Genomic DNA, 20,847 nt, shown 5'->3' on the forward strand with positions numbered 1-20,847 from the left:
TGTTTAGCTGGAAGCAGGGCTGTCCCTAGGGGGGTATGGGGCCAAGGACATAGGTCCCGAGTTTCTATCTGCCGGGGGGTGGATGCTCTCCCACGGCTCCACCCAAGGCCCCAACCCCCACCTCACCCCTTCCCCACCCAGTTCTGGCCCCCCCAGTGCGCTGCACCCTCGCTCCTCCCCATCTCCCTCCCCCCAGTGCCTCCAGGCACAGTAAAACAACTGATCTGCAGTAGGCGCTGGGAGGGAAGGGGAAGATGCTGATTGGCGGGACCACCGACAGGCAGCAGGAGGTTGGTAGGCGGGCTCCTCCTCACCTATCGCCTCACCTCCCCGCCCACTGCCTCCTCACAAAGCATGGGGCCCCTCAAACAGCGGGGCCCGAGGCAGTCGCCCCAATTTGCCATACCGTAGGGACGGCTCTGGCTGGAAGTGACCTCAAGAGAGTATCTAATCCAGCCCCTTGTGCTGAAGCAGGGCCAAGAAAACCATTCTCGACCATCCGTGACAGGTGTTTGTCCAAACTGTTCTTTAAAACCTCCAGCGAGGAGGATTCCACAGCCTCCCTTCGTAACGGATTCTAGTGCTTAACTACCCTGACAGTTACACAGGTTTTCCTAATACCTAATCTAAACCTCCCTTACGCAGATGAAGACTTTGTTCATGTCCATTGGAGGTAGGACAAGTTCTATTGATCACTGTCCTCTTTATAACGTATTTGAAGACTTACGAGGTCCCCCCTCAGCCTTCTTTTCTTGAGACTAAACATGCCCAGGTGTTTTTTTGTTTGTTTTTAAACTTTCCTCATAAATCACATCTTCTAAACTTTTTCTCATCATCATCATCTCCTCCTCCTCTTCTGGGCTCTCTCCACTTTTTCCCCATCTTTCTTGGAGCGTGGCGCTCCAAACTGGACACAATGTTAGGATACAGATATTCAGGCCTGTCTGTAAAGGCCTGTACTTTAAGAATTTAGGTGTATTCTTATCACTTGGCTAGTTAGAGGTATAAAAGAAAGAATCAAAATCACTGTCTGCCAGTCTAAGGTCCTGTTCTTAGGCTAAGGCCTTTGGCTAAGCGACAGAGGCAGCCATAAACTGGGAAGCGACCGGTCACATCCTCACAGTCCAAAGCAGTCACATTGAAAGAAGGTGCTATTGGGCTGTTAGGAATACAATCCTGTCCTGATAGTGCCTATCACCTCCAGAGAAAGGGAAGTGCCTAGAAGATGTAAAAGGAAATTGAGGTTGATAGTTTTCTGTCTGGTAAGAACTCACTTATCAATAGACACAGCTGGGAAACTCTTATGTCTTTATAGATGTAGTTGTGAAATCCTCACTTCTGTATTGTTTTGTCATTATTGTTCCCACTTTGCTATTATATATATATATATATATATTATATTTGCTATTATTGTTTTGTCATTATAGTTCCCACTTTGGCATGGTCTCTGTCTGGTTCTGTGATTGTTTCTGTCTGCTGTATAATTAATTTTGCTGAGTGTAAACTAATTAAGGTGGTGGGATATAATTGGTTAGCTAATCATGTTACAAGATGTTAGGATTGGTTAGTTAAATTTCAGCAGAATGATTGGTTAAGGTATAGCTAATAATATTACTATATAAATTAGGGGCAAACAGGAAGTAAGTTGGGATTCGAAAATAAGGAAAAAGGAACTTGTATTTAAGCTTGCTGGAAGTTCACCCCAATAAACATCGAATTGTTTGCACCTTCCGACTTCGGGTATTGTTGCTCTCTGTTCATGCGAGAAGGACCAGGGAAGTGGGAGAGTGAAGGAATAAGCTCTCTAACACACAATACTCCAGCTGAGACCGCACCAATGCCTAGCCAAGGGGGACCATTACCTCCCATATCTTACATGCAACACTCCTGTTAATACGCTCTTGAATTATATTAACCTCTTTGGCAACTGCATCATCATTGGCTCATGTTCAGTTTCTGATCCACTATAGGTCCCAGATCCTTTTCTGCAGTACTACTGCCTTGACAGTTACTCCCCATTTTGTAGCTGTGCATTTGGTTTTTCCTTCCTATGTATAGTGCTGTGCACTTGCCTTTATTGAATTTCATCTTGCTGATTTCAGACCAATTCTCCAATTTGTCAAGATCATTTTGAATTCTGATGCTGTCCTTCGAAGTGCAGCTCCTCAGAGCTTAGTGTCATTTGCAAATATTATAACCATAATCTCCGCTCCATTATTCAAGTCATTAATGAAAATACTGACCACTACAGTACCAGACCCAGGACAGACCCCCGCAGGAGCCCATTAAGTATGTCCTATTGATAACTACTCTGAATAAGATTCTTCAAAGACTTGTGCACCCACCTTAAGTAATTTCATCTCAATCACATTCCCCCAGTTTGCTTATGAGAAGGTCATGTGGGAATGCATCAAAAGCCTATTAAAACCAAGATAAGCACATCTACTGCTTTCTCCCATCCACTCGACCAGTGTATTGTAGTTTAAAGATGGAAATAGATTTGTTATATTAATGAGTCATCTACATCAATTTATCCAAATGCAATTAAAACTATTATTTTATGGTCATTATACATTCCTTGAAGCTAAAAATCATTACACCACTGTTTGCACAGCTACAATTATGCCAGCATATCTGGCAACATTTTTACTCTAAGGGCTTGTGCCGCTGTGGTGTGTCACCATAGACACTATCTACGCCCATGGGAAAGGTTCTCCAGTTGGCATAGGTAATCCACCTCCCTAAGAGGCAGTAGCTAGGTCAACAGAATTAACTCTGTCTACATTGGGGGATAGGTCGGTGTAGCCATGTCTTTTAAAGGTGTGGATTTTTCACACCCCTGAGAGATGTAGCTATGCCCACGTACATTCCCAGTGTTGACTAGCCCTGAATCTTTTTCAGGGATCTCTGACTGCTATAAAATTTTGGCCTGGGATTGGATCTTTTCAAAATCTGGTTAGCCATGTCTAATTTCTTGGCTCCAGGGGGCGCTACTACCCCTGAAACCGTTCTTTAATGGCTCCCAGTGGAGCAGATTACTGTCATAGCAGTGAAAAAGGTCCACAGTAATTATCTTGCATGCACAGCAGTTTATTGAGAAGGAATTAAGCAAGCGGTAAAGGGTTACATTAAGCACATAATTCCTATGTTAGACATTAAGAACTATACATTCCTCTTAGCGAGCCACTCTTTCACAAACATTCACAAACATGCCCTGCGCTAGCTTCACGCAGTCCCTGCTTGGCAAACAGAAAAGGTGGTTACCAATTCTATGGACTCCTTCTTCTCTCCAGTTTGTGTCTCCTCAGCCCTCTGGTCTGTCTTGGATTCCCTGGGGGCAAGGCATTGGCTGCCTGGAAACCCCTCTATTCACATTCCTATTCGAGCCCATGGAGCAGAGTTTTGGCTACTCTGTCTAGCAGCTTCTTCAAGTGTCAATTAAGGAATCCCCAACAGTAATTTAGTTTGCTTGATTTTTATACTTTTTCCTCAAAGGAGTCACATGTCTTAAAAGTGTGCCCAGTGGGCGTGTGGTTACTAATTTTTACCTAATTAATACTTTAGGAGACTGCAGAATGGTGCCAACTGAACATTACCCCACATTCGCTCCCTGATGAATCATTCACTTCAGCCCCCTGCGTGATGTCCTTCTACGGGGTTGAGATGCTCCACTCAAGATGTTCTTGATGTATTGTTTACTTTCAAGTGGACATATTTGCTGACACATAAATCAGTATTGATCATACATGCAGCATGGAGCCAGTAAGTTTCACCTCCGGCATCTGCCTGATGCTAAGAGAAGGATTCTTCTCCCAGAATCCTCTTTAGCAGTTCAGTCATGTCAAGCCATGTTCTCACCATTCATTCAGTATGGCCACACCAATCTGGCACCATCCCAACACTCAATACTGTACTTACATGATATTCCAAAAAAAATATACACACAAGTGCATTTCATAAGAGCAGAGTCTTACATTATTGATCCCTCACCACGGTTTGTGTTATTAAAGCTTCACTGAGAGGTGGAATGAGACCATCAGGTTTTTGTTTGTTGTTTTTTTAAAGAAATGTGTATTAAATAAATTCTACTGTTATCAATTTTTCAGGTGTGCAGTGGATCACTTATAAAGATCTTGTCTTAGATCCATAAGACAAACAGGAACCAGCAATCGGCATACTCATTGAAAATTAAGATTTGTATGGCATGGATTTAACACTGCAGACTGGGAGTGCACGAAGTAAAGGAAAAAACTGACACACCCTATTTCAAATACACTGTATTGTGCAGGAAAGCTTTCAGCATCACTGCACCATTACGCTTCCCACTCAGAGTAACTTTAGCACAGGCTGAAAATGAATATAGGGCTCAGGAACGATGCAGGGGATTAGTAAAACTATGCAGCATTCCATTATATTTCTGGGGTCAAGAGTAAATCTTAACTCAGACTAGACACACAGCTGAGAGATGCTTGGATGAAAACCAAACCCTTTGTACAACAGACCTGTTTCAGTAACAACCTTTATTAAGTTCATTTAGTGTAAGTTAGACAATACCTTTTACTCAACTAACCAAAAGCATAGAGGATGATGCTACATAGAAATCATGCTCTTCAGGCTACAGAAAACAAGCATGGTAGAAACAGACACAGGCATGAATTCAAACCAAATTCAATTCATATAAAAATAGAAGGGTCAGAAAAGAATAGTTAAAATAAATCAAATATAGATGTAGACTGACATGCCTCCTCTTGACAGCTGCCAGAATTACTATGACAGGCGGCTTTACTGAAACCCTTTAAGGTTAAAAAAAACCTGGGTTGTTTTGATATAAAATAGCAGTTGCTCCTCAATGATTTTTAAATTTTCTTTGTTTTATAAAACAGATGCTCCAGGACGCTCTAGCATCCTTAAAGGCCCCAACATTGAATTGTTTGCACCTTTGGACTTTGGGTATTGTTGCTCTCTGTTCATGCGAGAAGGACCAGGGAAGTAAGTGGGTGAAGGAATAAGCTCCCTAACATCTTGGTGCCGGTGACTCACTCGGATGCATCGCATCGGATAGGTGAGTGGCAGCCTGTAAGTCCCCTTCCTCAACAGTCCGCGCAGCTGCTTGGAGGGGGTATTGCGAACTCTCGTGATGGTAGTTGCGGGTTCTGGCAAGCCACGGTAAAGGATTTTTTGGATAAATGGATAAGGAAGAACCAGGGCCCATACCAGGTGCAGGGGTCAACCTGGGATGAGATTAAAAAGGAAAATGGAGTAAGTGTTCGGGGACCCAGAGGGATGGGGGGTGGCTAAGGAGCCCACCCTCTTTGATATATGGGTAGTGGAAGAAGGTTCCTGCCCATGGGGACTGTATGCCTTCCAGGGAAAGGAGACACTTCAGACTGCTTCTGAGAGGTTTGAAGTAAGGGCAGCATTATGGGAAGCTGCCAGTAATCTTTCAAGTTTGGTGCTGCTTCAGCAAGGGCTGCTGAAGGGTTGTAAATTAGTTAGGGGTGGTTAAAGATGATTCGGCACAACAGGGTTTAAAGTCAAAAGCAGAGTTAACAGACTACCTTTAGAGACTGGAGCTGGGACTTGGTCATAGGGGAGTGGAGAGAAAGAAGGCGAAGGAGCCTACTCTTGGCCCAGAGCTAACTATATCCTTTTCTTCCTTCTGTTCTCGGTTTACTTAATTTGCTGCTGGTAGCCTATACTTTAAACTGACCTGACAGGCTTAATTGGTTTCTTTCCACCTCTCCCCCCTGCCTTTCCACACTTTTGTTTTTCTGAAGTTTTAATGGAGGGTACTTTGGATACTTATGTGAGATGTTTTGGGGTTTTTTTGGACAAAGCATGAGGGAGGTCTGCTGTATTCCACTGGAATTTTTGGAGTAAAAGATCCATGGGCATCCATGGAGACAAATGTTTTACTGCCTCTTTGAACAGTCTCAAAGTAAAGACAGCACAGGTTAAGGCAGCTGTGTGGCAATAATTGTACTTGGTGGCTAAGTTGTTACAAACAAATTGCACTACCTTAAAGAACTAAATGTAGGAGTAAGTGATTTAAAGAAGTGAGTGAAAAGTTACAAATAGCTTTTGCAAAAATTGATGATACAGGGTTTGCAGGAAAGTAAACATTTGGGAGTTGTGGAAATGGTAAAAGAGTAACAGTTGCGGTGTTACAAGAAGGAAGTTTTTGTTTAATGATAAAACCCAGTTATATAAATGTAACTGTACGTGCAACTCTGTGCAGTCACATTGGATGGAAGCTTGGTAATTAAATTATCCAAGGGGGTCAGGTAGAGTGGCTAATACCACCACTTTGCTTCTGTCCCCAGAACCCTTCACAGCTATTCTGAAGGAAAATGGCCCTTTTCCCACAGAAATGGTCTATAAGGGACTGCTGCAGGCAGCAGGCGGAGAGAGAATCTGATCAAAATTATTTGACTATTGGGTAATGTAATCAAAATCACCAAAGGATGTAAGGGGTTTCTGTTGGAACTTAACTTGGCTGCCCCTGGTTGTGTCTACTTGTACAAGATGGAAGTGTAATCAGGGTACAGTTGTGTAAAAAAGAGTAATCACAGTGCAAGGAATGTTAGGCAAAAGAGAATTTTGTGTGTGTGTTTGTACAGTGCTCAAATCTGAAGCTGTGTCTCAGCTACTACCTGAGAATAAACTTAAAGCTTGGTACAGCAGAGAAACTATTGCAAACATGGTCTGTTGCACAAGAGGGGAAACTGAGGTACACCATCTCATGAATTTCATAAATGACCAGTGAGTGGGGTAATTCACTAGCCTGACTATAGAACAAAATAAGGACAGCCTGGAGGTAATTCTTCTGTTTTTCCAGCAATTAGCAAGGAAATTTGTAAAAGAAAGTGGTATTATTATTATTAAGCAATAATCTGTCCCCACCAGGGGGGTGGGGATTGTTTCTTTTGTTTTTCAGACACTCTACAAGCAAGCTGGCGCCAGCGGAAAAATAACCCACAATACCATGGATCCGTGTTTTGTGTTTGTCTGTGGTGTTTGTCTTGTTGCTAGCATTGTAGTGTTTTAATGAACAGAAAATCTCATGATACGGGTGGGGGGTGGCTTCAAAAGGCTGACCCGGGGGGGGGGGGGGGGAGATATGTATGTGTATGCAAAATGCTCAACTAGGAGGCCAGCACCTGTGTAATCGCTACCATGATACCTGGAAATGGAACAGCAACTAAGGTGGTCCCTACAAGCCCTATGGAAATAATGAGAAGGGGAGGAGCTCACTGGGAATCAATGGAGCGGTGTGTAAAATAGTGTAAATCAACAGAAGATGTTTGGATGTGCCCCTCTCCTATGACCATAGAGGAGCAGGATCAATGGCCTATGCAAGGAGTGGACAATTGGGTGTACTGTGTATAAGGTGTTTTGCTGGGAATGTACATATTACCGGGGGCACAATTACACCAGCCCATAACCAAACTACATCCATCTATATGCTGCTATCTGGACTTTGGTGCACAAATGGATCTGTGAATATTATTGCTGTGAATAATCAATCCAGGGCATACTGCCAGATTCCATGCCAAGTGGTTAAGCTGGTTTGGACAATATCCCATTTCTCTGGAACATTCAATGGACTTATGATATGGACAAAAGCAAGCAAAACCTGCAGGGGCAGCTTGTTGCAACTGCCAGCAACTGGACACATAAGACCGTGACCCTGTCAAAGGAGGAGAGGCAGTGTTTTGGGGGTGTCTCGGATGTTGGACCATACTGCAGTGGTCAGGACTCAGTGTTGCTGTGGATTTTGTATTGTTAACTGTACTTGTGTTATGTTGCATATGGAGACAACCTATAAGTAATGTAATAAGCCCTCCAAACCCTGCAGTGCACTAGACAACCCGGACCCAACCTTCTCGGGCCCACTATAATGGGAAGTCTGGAACACTAATTGGAATTAAACAAAAAAACAAAAAAACTTCAAATCCAGACTCCAGCGAGAAACTGCTGAATTGGAATTCATTTGCAAATTGGATACTATTAATTTAGGCTTAAATAGAGACTGGGAGTGGCTAAGTCATTATGCAAGGTAGCCTATTTCCTCTTGTTTTTTCCTCCCTCCCCCCCCCCCCCAGATGTTCTGGTTTAACTTGGATTTAAACTTGGAGAGTGGTCAGTTTGGACGAGCTATTACCAGCAGGAGAGTGAGTCTGTGTGTGTATGGGGGTGGGTTTTTGGAGGGGGGTGAGGGAGTGAGAGAACCTGGATTTGTGCAGGAAATGGCCTAACTTCGTTATCATGCACATTGTGTAAAGAGTTGTCACTTTGGATGGGCTATCACCAGCAGGAGAGTGAATTTGTGTGGGGGGGTGGAGGGTGAGAAAACCTGGATTTGTGCTGGAAATGGCCTAACCTGACGATTACTTTAGATAAGCTATTACCAGCAGGACAGTGGGGTGGGAGGAGGTATTGTTTCATATTCTCTGTGTATATATAAAGTCTGCTGCAGTTTCCACGGTATGTATCTGATGAAGTGAGCTGTAGCTCACGAAAGCTCATGCTAAAATAAATTGGTTAGTCTCTAAGGTGCCACAAGTACTCCTTTTCTTTTTGCGAATACAGACTAACACGGCTGTTACTCTGAAACCTGTAATTGGAATAGGTGTGATATGCCCGTATGAGAGAAGGTGCAGGGCACTATACTACACAAGGGGCAGTGGGACAAATGGAATATCGACACCTTCCACCTTGATTGCCTGGCCCTATCAGGAAATGTGTTGCTGTATGTCCTAAGCTTTTCCAGGGATACCTGGGCAGGAGGATCCCAAAAGAAAAAGAAAAAAAAAGGGGTGGAGTGTTAGGATATAGATATTCAGGCCTGTCTGTAAAGGCCTGTACTCTAAGAATTTAGGTGTATTCTTATCACTTAGCTAGTTATAGAGGTATAGAAGAAAGAATCAAAATAACTGTATGCCGGTGTAAGCTCCTTCTCTTACTGTGACAGTCTGAGGCCCTGTTCTTAGGCTGAGATCTCTGGCTAAGCAACAGAGGCAGCCATAAACTGGGAAGCGAATGGTCACATCCTCACATTCCAACCTAGTCATATTGAAAGAAGGTGCTATTGGGCTGTTAGGAATACAATCCTGTCCTGATAGTGCCTGTCACCTCCAGAGAAAGGGAAGTGCCTAGAAGATGTAAAAGGAAATTGAGGTTGATAGTTTAATTTAATTGAGGTTGTAGGAGTAAGTGATTTAAACTTAGTCTAATAGCATCCTGTCTGGCAAGAACTCACTTATCAATAGCTGGGATGTGAAATCCTCACTTCTGTATTGTTTTGTCATTATAGTTCCCACTTTGCCATTGTTTGTCTGTATAATCTCTGTCTGGTTCTGTGATTGTTTGTCTGCTGTATAATTAATTTTGCTGGATGTAAACTAATTAAGGTGGTGGGATATAATTGGTTACATAATCATGTTACAATAGGTTAGGATTGGTTAGTTAAATTTCAGGAAAATGACTGGTTAAGGCATAGCTAAGCAGAACTCAAGTTTTACTACATAGTCTGCAGTCAATCAGGAAGTGGGTGGGTGTGCGTGTGTGGGGGGGAATAGGAACAGGGAATGGGGGTGGGGAAATTGGAATCATGTTTGGCTAAGGGCAGGAATGGGAACAAGGACACAGGTGTAAGGCTCTGTGGTGTCAGAGCTGGGAAGGGGGACACTACGGAAGGAAACTGGAATCATGCTTGCTTGAAGTTCAGCCCAATAAACATCGAATTGTTTGCACCTTTGGACTTGGGGTATTGTTGCTCTCTGTTCATGTGAGAAGGACCAGAGAAGTAAGTGGGTGAAGGAATAAGCCCCCTAACAGTCTCTAAGGTGCCACAAGTACTTCTTTTCTTTTTGCGGATACAGACTAACACGGCCATTATTCTGAGATCTGTATACTCCAGTATGCAGTAGAACATAGTAATGCACTTTTCAAGCCTCTCCACAACTCTGGCTCTAACATAGCACCAAGGATTCTTCATTAACATAAATACTAACAGTGTAGCGGTTTTTAATTTTCTGAAGATTGGTTGCCAATACATCTTGGGTTCAGTTTTAATAAATAAATACAAAAGTACTGCCTTACCTTACCGCCTCTTATTTAACTGAACTTCTAATTCTCTATGGCCTTATTTGCACTTGGAGATTCTTTTGCTATCCCCAAAATCCACCTGCAGTGAGTTATGGCTAGGATTTTCACTTTTGTCCTTCAACTTTATAAGCTACCTTTGGCCACTGAAATGCACATGGAGTGATTTCAGAATATTTCTTCTCTTTGGCTTCTGACAATCAGTTGCGCTCAATTTGTCGTTGCTTGGAGAAGCTTGCTTTAAAGATTTTGTAAGGAGAAAGATTTTACATTACTACACTGTCAGCCTTTAGAAAATTTCATCAATGCACCTATTTCAGTTTTATCCTTAAATGCAACTTTACAACAACAATATGAAAACCAGAGTACAGATGCACTCCAGCATCTTTTCAAAGTGAAACAGCTCATCTGTCATAATCTTTCGTGTATACACAGTCACCACTACCAGTCCACATCAAGGATCATAGCCACCAACCAAGACCCAATTCTGCAGTAAGCTCTGTGCAAGTGCACCACTGTGCTGGCAGAGCCAGTGGTTTGAGCATTAGCCTGCTAAACCCAGGATTGAGAGTTCAATCCTTGAGGGGGCCATTTAGGGATCTGGGGCGAAAATTGGGGATTGGTCCTGCTTTGAGCAGGGTGTTGGACTAGATGACCTCCTGAGGTCCCTTCCAACCCTGATATTCCATGAAAACAATAAGTCAGTGGGATTCCTCACATAGGTCTGCACATCCAGAATTACTGCAGTACCACAAGTCAAACAAGTTTTCTCCATTTACTGTTCAGATAGAAGCTTTGCAGTCTTCTGCTGCTTGACGCCAGTATAATAATCCCTCTTCTCAGGCACAGAATGACACCCAGATTCCCATTATGAAAACTCTCCACTTACCCACCCGAGAACTTAATATCACATATAGCCAACACTGATAAAGTTAGGACTCCTCCACTGAGCATGCTCAAGTAATCAGACATCCATTAGAGCAGGGGTGGGCAAACTTTTTGGCCCGAGGGCCACAACTGGGTATGGAAATTGTATGGCAAGCCATGAATGAGCGGCTGGTGGTGCGGGTTCTGGGGTAGGGCTGGTGATGAGGGTGCAGGAGGGCTGGGACTGAGGGGTTTGGAGAATGGGAGAGGGATCAGGGCTGGGGCAGGGGCGCAGGAAGGGATCAGGGGTGCAGGCTCCGGGCGGCGCTTACCTCAAGCAGCTCCCGGACGCAGCAGCATGTCCTTCCTCCAGCTCCCATGCGGAGGCGCAGCCAGGCGGCTCTGCACACTGCCCTGTCCACAGGCACTGCCCCTGCAGCTCCCACTGGCTGTGGTTGCTGGCCAATGGGAGCTGTGAGGACAGTGTGTGGAGCCCCCTGGCTGCCCCTACGTGTAGAAAGGACGTGCCGCTGCTTCCGGGAGCCACACAAAGCCCCGGCCTGCGCGGAGCGGGGCAAGCCCCCGACCCCACTACCCAGCTGGAGCAGGGCAGGCCCCAGACCCCGCTCCCCGGCTTGAGCTTGAGGGCTGGATTAAAATGTCTGAAGGGGGCCGGATGCAGCCCTCAGGACGCAGTTTGCCCACCTCCGCATTAGAGGGTGTAGGCTTTGCAGGAGCTAACTAGCAACAAACCTGCAGCTGCCCAATAGGAGTATAAGCATTTATTTTTAAATGCTGATTGAGAATTTACCTCCCAGACAGATACCCACTCATTATGCACATTACTATGTCTTTCCAGACAGAGAGATAAATCCCTCCCTTTAGGTCCACATTTTTTTATTTAGTTGCTCCAAACCTTAACTAGATGTACTGTCGCCCTGGAAAATTCCTCAGGTGTGAAGCCAGTATTTGATCCTCCAGGTTCATATTAAATGCCTTCTGCATTGCTCTCCACAACAGGTTCTCAGACACTATGGTGGTAGGGGCCTTATAAAAGGATATCAGATCTTCAGTGAAAGAATCTTGTTTTCATACCACTATATAAAGTCACCTAATGAAAACAGGCAGCCCACCTACTCACAATTGAGGTTGGGACCCTATAGTGAGCTCCATGTGGGAGATGTTCTGCTCAAAAAAACCCTGTTCTGGGACCCCTTTTTGAGAAGTCTGTACATGCCCAAACTCAATCTTAGGAGATCAAAGGGAAAATAAAAAGAATTCAGAAATCAAAAATGGGAACAAGGAGAGGGGGGAAATGCCCATAGCAGAACAGGCTAGTGTTTCATTTGGTCAAGTATGTGGTCTACAGATGGGGAGGAGTGAAGACCAAAAAAACCCAGAATGCTGTTGTGTGTTGTAAACTTGAAAGAGCTAATTTCTCAGCAGTAGAAAAATGAGACAGGGATCAACAACAAAAAAATAAGAAAGAGGAAACTGAGAAAAAGTGCATGAGAAGAAAAGGAAACAAATGGAAAAACACGATGGAAACAGAATTTAGATTAGTGAAAGTTTCCTTTGTACAAATGCCTATGTGTTATGTTATCTTTGGGAACCATCCTACAGCTCTTAATCTGAGAGGAAAAAGGAAAAGACAATATTAGCAAGCTAGTGCTATTTAGCCTGGAGTCAAATGGTTGCCTATTGTTCCTCTTGGGCACTGCAGATTCACGGCTAAGGTGGATGTTTCTGTTAGCCACAGGCAGTTGCAGGTACAATAAAAAGCCTAAAATGATAAGAGTCCAAAAGGCTGAGGGTTTTTAGGGCTCCAGGAAACTGGTTTTAAAATGGAGACAGCAAGTATCTGTTTACCATGACAATGCTATGGGATGACAGCTTCACAGAAGTAAATTAATCATGTATGCGCAAGCATGTTTTGCTTTGTCTTTGGCCAAAGGAAAGAAATCATAATTAAGGAGTTTAAAATCACAACAAACCACAAAAAAGACATACACACACACATATAAAGATTCTGATTAATTAGATTTTTTTAATTCATTATATTCATTTTGATAAAGATGTCATACTACATGTTTTTTGCTTTTGCAGCTCTTATCCAAATATTTTTCCATTAAAATTTAGTATTTAAGAAACCTGTTTTTAATATTCTTCTATCTAGCATCATTTCAGGAGGGAAGAACCAAAATCCTTCACATTTTACCTTCATGCTTTGTTCAAATACATTCATTCAATGAGATGTTTGCTGAATAAGGCCTGATGTTTGGATTTTAAGATGTTGCACTTCGGGCTGCAGTTGCATAAGAATTCTGGAAATCAGGCACTAGCACAAAGTGTAAACAAAAGTAATTTTGACACTTTATTTCAACGGTCTAAAATTAAAAGTGAAAACTTTGTAAATTAGAGGTTTTAAAAATTCATTATTAATCTAAGGTGTTTAGTAACACAGGTCAGGAAGCTTTTTAAAAAGCAAACAAACAATTTTTAACCTGACAACGTATCTAGGAATTACTTTGTGGAAATTCTATGCCCTGTGTTATACAGGAGGTCAGATTAGATGATCACAATGGTCCCCTTTGGCTTTAGAATCGAACCTTTACATGAAAAATTATTAGCCAGATAATCCACAATACTGGATCCTGACTACATCCTAGAATTAAATTTTAGTGTTTTGTGAAAACTAGAATAATTGTGCAGCCCTTTTGGTGCCTCGTTCTATTTTTAAAATTGCATGCTGAACTCCAATCTCTATGTTTAATGTTGAAGAAATGATATAAGTCTATCTTTACACATTAGTTTTCTAGATTCAGAAAGTCAAGACAAATAATAAGTTACAATGGCCTCACATAATGCAGTGTAAATATACTTTAGGAACATGGATAATTATATTGTTTTTAAACTCCTTTAATGCCAATACAGGTATTCGCAAAAAGAAAAGGAGTATTTGTGGCACCTTAGAGACTAACCAATTTATTTGAGCATAAGCTTTCGTGAGCTTATGCTCAAATAAATTGGTTAGTCTCTAAGGTGCCACAAATACTCCTTTTCTTTTTGCGAATACAGACTAACAAGGCTGTTACTCTGAATACAGGTATTCTTCATTTCTTGTCCCAAGCAGCTGTGCATGTGCTATTAAGTAGTTGCTAGGTTTCAGGTGACTGCATTCAGTACTAGCCAACATATTCTTTTTACAAAGAGTTCTTACAATCAGTGAAATTTGTAAGAGTTTTAATATCCCAAAACGGCCAAATCCTGCAAAAGTTTCTCTCATGTAAGTAATTCTGGCTTCAGCGGGAGACAAGTCTTTGCAGGATCAAGCCTAACAATGGAACTCTCATATCAAAACAAATTAATAAGCCATTTAGTCTGTTATCACAGACAACAGCGAATACTCAATACTTCAGATGAAAGCATTCGTACACTATAAGGCATCTAATTATTTGATACCCTTGGATACTCTGGCTCATTAACCTCAGCTGGTGGTGAGCTTGTGCCATGAAGTATTATAGCCTTTATTTTTTTTCTTTACAACACAATATTCTACAGTAGTGTATTCCTTTAGGTTAGTTACACATCGCATTAAAAATATGTTTGCCATTTAAAATTTTTGCCTTTTTCATACTGAATGCCCCCCTCAGAACCGGTCAATCACCACAAAGAGTTTCTTATGTTGCTCATCTACATTAGGGCCAGATTAATTCTATCTGGGATTTAACTGAAAAGAGAAACCACTGAAGTGTTCGCTTCTCCACATAACGCAATGCATTCAGAAATTTATCGGTCAATCAATGCATCTTCCTCTTAATATCTTCTCATAGGCTACATTATGTGCTAAACAGATTACAACACAACACAGTGTTTACTCCCATCTGTGATTCCAGGACCTTCACATGCCACATTCCTCCTCCCATATATTTTTCAAATGACTTCTCTCACCCTGACCCATTGTTGCATGAGAGCTCAGCTCACCACCACCTGAGCAGTGGGACAACCTCACAGAAGGAGCATCAGTTACTAGGCAAGGGATAGAGGGAGAACTGGAATGATATATCATGAGACCAGATCTGACACTTATTGGTAAAAAACAAGAGAGATGAGGAAGAGAAACATAACCAAGTGAAAAGTCAACTAATGCCAAATTAATGTGTCCTCAGAGGGAACAAAGACACATCCCCCCCACCACCACACACACTGTGGTCGTGTTTGTTTGTTTTTTAAATGTCTTAAGACAGCAGTGTCCAGGGGTGACTAATATACACTTTTTAAGGAACAGCAAAGTGCACCTTCCTGGGATAAAATCTGCACGGGGTGGGAGGATGTAGCCCTCCATCGGAGAGCTATCGGCCAGTACTGCCAGCTATCTGACAACACTGCCTGATGCCCTTTTGCGCAATCCAGTGGCTCCCGGAAGGCAGACACGCCGTCGAGAGCACACAAGAAGTCTGCTCCTACGGGCTGTGATACTTGGGTCTAAGCCTGGATGGTGGGGTTTAGTGCGGTCTGCTTGGTGGGGTCGGTGACTTTTGATTTACAGGGGTCAAGCGAGACATTATATTTTCCACTGAATGCATCCGATGAAGTGAGCTGTAGCTTACGAAAGCTTATGCTCTAATAAATTGGTTAGTCTCTAAGGTGCCACAAGTACTCCTTTTCTTTTTGCGGATACAGAGTAACACGGCTGCTACTCTGAAGCCTTCTGGTACGAAACCCGCCCCCCAGCAGCCCCCCGGCGCGCGCACCCGCCCCCCAGCAGCCCCCCGGCGCGCGCACCCGCGCACACACACACCCGCCCCCCAGCAGCCCCCCGGCGCGCGCACCCGCGCACACACACACACACACACCCGCCCCCCAGCAGCCCCCCGGCGCGCGCACCCGCGCACACACACACACCCGCCCCCCAGCAGCCCCCCGGCGCGCGCACCCGCGCACACACACACACACACACACACACCCGCCCCCCAGCAGCCCCCCGGCGCGCGGACACCACGGCTCAGCCCCGGCCGCGGCCGGGCAGGGCACACGCGCGCGCACACACACACACACCCCCGTCAGGGGGCTGCCCGGCTGCCACCCGGAGGCCGGCGGGGCGGTGTACCCACCTTGTCCCAGCTGAGCCACTGCCCGACCGCCTCGTCCAGCTGCGCGTCCCCGGTGCTGCGGGCGATGAGCAGGTTGGAGTTGACATCCCCGTCCCCCATGGCGGCGGGTCGCACGAGCGGCGGACGCTGGGGACTCACCTGCCGGCGCCCAGCACGGCCCAGGGCATCGCCCGGGACGGGGGGGAGGGAGGGGGGGTCGCGGCTCGGTGCCTCAGCCGGGGACAAGGCGGCGATGGCGCAGGACCGCGCAGGGCTCAGGCGGCGCGCGGACAGACCCTCGAGCGCCCTCCCGCCGCCAGGCTGCGCCGCCTCAGAATAACGGTCCCTCCGCTGCGCACTCCGCGAGCCCGGCACCACCGCCGGCCCCGCCCGCAACGGGCGCCCCAGCCGCGTTCCGGGCCACGCCCACCCCGAGCCAGCGGCACCGCCCCGGCGCGCGCGCTCCTGGCCCCGCGCCCCGCCCGCCTCCGACTGCGGCTCGCGGGGCAGCGTGCCCGCCCCTGTGCTGCCCCTCTCGCGGTGCCCCACGGGAAATGTAGTTCTCCCTCCCTTCTTTGGTCGAGATGTGGGAGGAGCATAGGGAGAGTAAGGGACTCCAGTTCCCGGCAGTCCCTGCGCGCTCGCTCTCTCCCGGGGTTGGGCGCTGCCAGTGTGGACGCGGCTAGGGCTGACCCCGAGTGGGTGCCCACCACGTGTTCCGCTCTCGGTCAGAGACCGTCTCTCCAGGGCCCCTCGCGCAGCCGTGGCCTACTCCGGCTCCCACTGACGCCAGTGGCAAACCCCACCTTGATGGCAGCCGGATGGAGCCCAGCGCACACACCTCCAATGATGTGTGGCCACCTCTGGGACGGGGAGCAGCTGCTGAGCGCTAGCGAAGAGTTTAGGACAGGAAGTGTAGGTCACAGAGCACCTGAGTGGGCTCAGCGCTTGGCAGGCAGGATTCCAAGAGCCCAGCTGTGGAACTCGCTGTCAGGGAATGTTGTGAAAGCCAAAAGAATAACCAGGTTCAAAAAAGAATTAGATAAATTCCTGGAGCATAGAGCCTTTAATGGATATTAGCCAAAATAGTCAGCGCTCTGGGTGTTCCTAAACCTTCAACTGCCAGAAGCTGGGGCTGGATAACAGGGGGTAGGTCACTTGATAAATTGCCCTGTTCTGTTCATTCCTTCTGGACCATCCAGCACCAGCAACTGTTGGAAGACAGGATACAGGACCATGGGTCTGACCCAGTAGGCCATTCTTATGTCCGGAAAAGCCACATCTTGAGCAAAGAAAATCCTCTCCAGTTGCTTCATCATTCCTTCCTTTTATGTTGGCTCAGAACACTCAGTAGCCAGCTAAGGAAAATGAGCATTTATTGCCAGTTACACTGTCATCTGTCCTACTTGCAAACCCCTAGAACATCTCTGTGATCCAAATAGACTGTTCTCATCCACCTCCCAGCAAGTGAGGAAAAAGCCCTTCATCTAAGGAATAAACCCTTTGTTCAGCAGCATTTCCAGCTCTGCCTCAGCTGGAGTTAAACCACCACAAAAAGAAAATTATAACTCACTGATGTCCCCCCCGCTCAGGTTGAGTTTGTTCACATGCCCTACCAATTCCGCACTAAGCCATTGTAGTGATCACATCTCTGCAGCACATCCTTGCTTCTGTTTCCATAGTGATAGGAGGCACTGACTGCAGAGAAATGTGATGGTTTCAGTCTCTGGCCAAACCATCAGTACAGGAGGCGGGGATTGCGGTTTATGAGCTGTGCAGGGAAACAAAAGCCTGACCTGGTAATGTCAGTCTAGGGACTGGTTGAAATCAAGGGAGATAAAATACAACGGGGATATCACAGTTGTGGGTGTAAGAAATTCATGTGTGGGGGTGGGGCTAGAGAATGAGAGGACCAGGGAGGAGAGACAATGGAGGGATGCAGTGTGGGTGGAAGAAGAAGGGAACAGGCCCAAAGAAATGTGGGAGACAACTCAAATGGGAGGCAGGCAGCTTCAGTTAAATAATATGTGCCAGGATAACAACAGAGGCTATTTAAAAGCTTAAGATATAGGAGGGAGCTATCCATCCCATGAAAAATGTTGATCTAATTTTACAGTGGTTTGGACCAGTCTCAAGGATTTTGAGTCAGCTTCCTGAGACACCCTGTTTTCTGGCTGCAGGATACAATTAATTCTCATTCAAGGCAATGGGAGTTGGTACCCTGTGGCCTGAGGATTTTGGTCAGCAGAAGTCATAAATCCCAGGGGAAGCCATCACACGCACGCTACAACCAACTTGACAACAGTTAGGCTGCTGGTGTGCTGAGAGCATTGCCTGTCATTCTGACTTCTTGTGCTCCTCATCTGTTTATATCTATCTGTTGTCTCTTGTCTTGTAGTTAGACTGTAAGCTCCTTGGGGCAGGGATTGTCTTTTTGTTCTGTGTACTACAGTGGGGTCCTGGTATGTTACTAGGACTCCTAGATGCTACAGTAATATAAATAATAATAATAAAACGTACCACTGTAGGAAACTCCAGAAATCTAAACTATCCCTTTCCCTTGATTTCTTGCTCACAGAGCCTGGGGTGACACACCTGCACGTGACAATCACCTGGAAAACAGAATGTCATTTATAAATAGAACGACTCAATGGAAGAGGAAAACTCCGGTTTATTTTTACTTGCTCCGTGGACATCTGGGTCTCACAGCACTTACCCACAGCACTGGATCTAGGGTCATGTTTGGAACTCATAGGACCCGTGCAAGTGTCTCTGATACTAGAATATGGCCCTTGGCTTTGTTAATAGAGCAATGGTTTCTTTTTTGAGAGCTTTGGATGTGAAGTACTGTGCACAGTTTGAGGCTCGTTGGTAGAAAACAGATGAAAGCCATCTGGAGGGACTCCAGAGAAGGGCAATAAAATAAAAGGATTACAGGCTGTAGCGCTTGGAAGGGATTAAGGGGATTTTATATGTTCATCCTAGAGAAAAGAAGACAATGTGGGATATGACAACTGGCCTGATATGTGTCAGGGTTAATAGCACCAAAAGAGGGAGGAATTGCTGAAGCTGGTTAAGAGGAGTAATGCAAAGAAGCTAACCTAAGGCCAGATTGCATCTGTCCCTGTGTAGATGTGCAAGAGAGGCAGAGTATGTAGCATGCCCGCTGTCTGGCTTACCCTGCATAGGGGCCAGACACAATCACAGTCCTTGCACTCAGACAGGACAAGGGCTGCCTCAGGCTAGTGATCACATTGGTATTAGCCTCCCCAAGCAGGGAAGAGATGGCCCCTGATCCTTCTCCACGCTAGCCAGGGACTGACCCCATTCAGGACAGAGCGTATGCTGCACCCTGCAAAAAGTGTAATAGAGGGAGCCTGGAATCCCTGAAAGAATTATTCCTATAAGAGGGGGAGGGGTCAGCCAGAGGGGACAAGTGCTGCCCAAAAAGGGCGATGCTGGCCAGGTAGGGCATGTGGCTGAGGGGGCTAGGATTATGCTGCTTCAGTATATCTCTGCCACAGCCCCCACCAATGGAGCTTCAGCAATAGAAACACCCCCTGCCCCTCCCCCAGTGTGGTGGGTGAGGTCAGTGGTGCAGAGAGATGCAACTGACTCTCATTTTAACCCAGTGCTACAACCTCTCACAGTTTTAGCTGAAAAAAGTGAACGCTAAATGCTCAGAAACCAAAAGGCAAGTAAAAAGAACCCAGCTTTTATTATTTTTGTAAATTTGATGGTTTTTAACCTAATCTTACAATGTTTGGAGTCAGACACATGGTTCTGAATGTCTGAGATTGTCAATACTGTAAACTTGTAGAGCTGAATCGAGCCTGAAGGGGAAAATGTAACAGTAAAGTCAATTGTCCAATGGGACAATTAGCTGAGAAAGGCCAAGGAAGCAACATCACTAGAGACAAACATGAGCAGACTAATTGGTGTGAAATGGTATGTACAGCCTGCCTGGTGGTTGGGAAAGTAAAGGTTAATTGACTCTCTGTCCCAGAGCAGAATGCCTACTCTCATTCACCAGGAATTGCAAAGGAGCAAAGCCACAGGAACTGTAAAAAGAGTACAGAGTAACAGCCGTGTTAGTCTGTATTCGCAAAAAGAAAAGGAGTCCTTGTGGCACCTTAGAGACTAACCAATTTATTTGAGCATGAGCTTTCGTGAGCTACAGCTCATACCGATGAAGTGAGCGGTAGCTCACGAAAGCTCATGCTCAAATAAATTGGTTAGTCTCTAAGGTGCCACAAGTACTCCTTTTCTTTTTGCGAATACAGACTAACACAGCTGTTACTCTGAAACCTATCATATAACTAAACATTCTGAATTGTGATGCATCATTTTTTAACTTTTTTAAATATATTTTACTTTTCAATAAATGTAATACATATTAGCGACCCAGTGATATGGTCACTAGTCAAAATTCAGTTGTACATGCAAAATCAGTTAGTGTAATCCCGCAAATTATTATTATGGGCTGGATCCCTACATCATCTGGTATAAATTGGGATAGCACCGTTGACTTTAATGAAGCTGCTCTGATTTACATTTACAGCTGAAAATCTGGTCCTGAATTTACTAGGCACTTTTTTTCAGTATGGCCAGTGTTTTCAGTATAATCAGTCTGCATGTCATTTATTCCAGATTCTTTAAATCCTATTCAGTATTGGTCTCCCATAATGTTTCCATTTACTTCCTTTCCCACCTTCAGATTTTCTTAGCAATCAAGATCATGCAAAATAAACACAGTGCGTCTCTTGAGAGATTACATGCC

General features: G+C 45.1%; 1 protein-coding gene across 1 annotated transcript in view; it reads right to left on the reverse strand.

The window, feature by feature from the left end:
• Positions 1–16,491, reverse strand: part of PGM2L1 (phosphoglucomutase 2 like 1) — a 79,773-nt gene extending 63,282 nt beyond the window's left edge. Inside the window, exon 1 of the mRNA XM_077833449.1 lies at positions 16,089–16,491. Within this exon, the coding sequence (XP_077689575.1) occupies positions 16,089–16,187 (99 nt within the window). The 5' untranslated portion in view covers positions 16,188–16,491. The remainder of the gene's footprint in view (positions 1–16,088) is intronic.
• Between the last annotated feature and the right edge of the window lie 4,356 nt (positions 16,492–20,847).

The sequence above is a fragment of the Eretmochelys imbricata genome, chromosome 1, assembly GCF_965152235.1.
Source record: "Eretmochelys imbricata isolate rEreImb1 chromosome 1, rEreImb1.hap1, whole genome shotgun sequence".
Classification (NCBI taxonomy): Eukaryota; Metazoa; Chordata; order Testudines; family Cheloniidae; genus Eretmochelys; species Eretmochelys imbricata.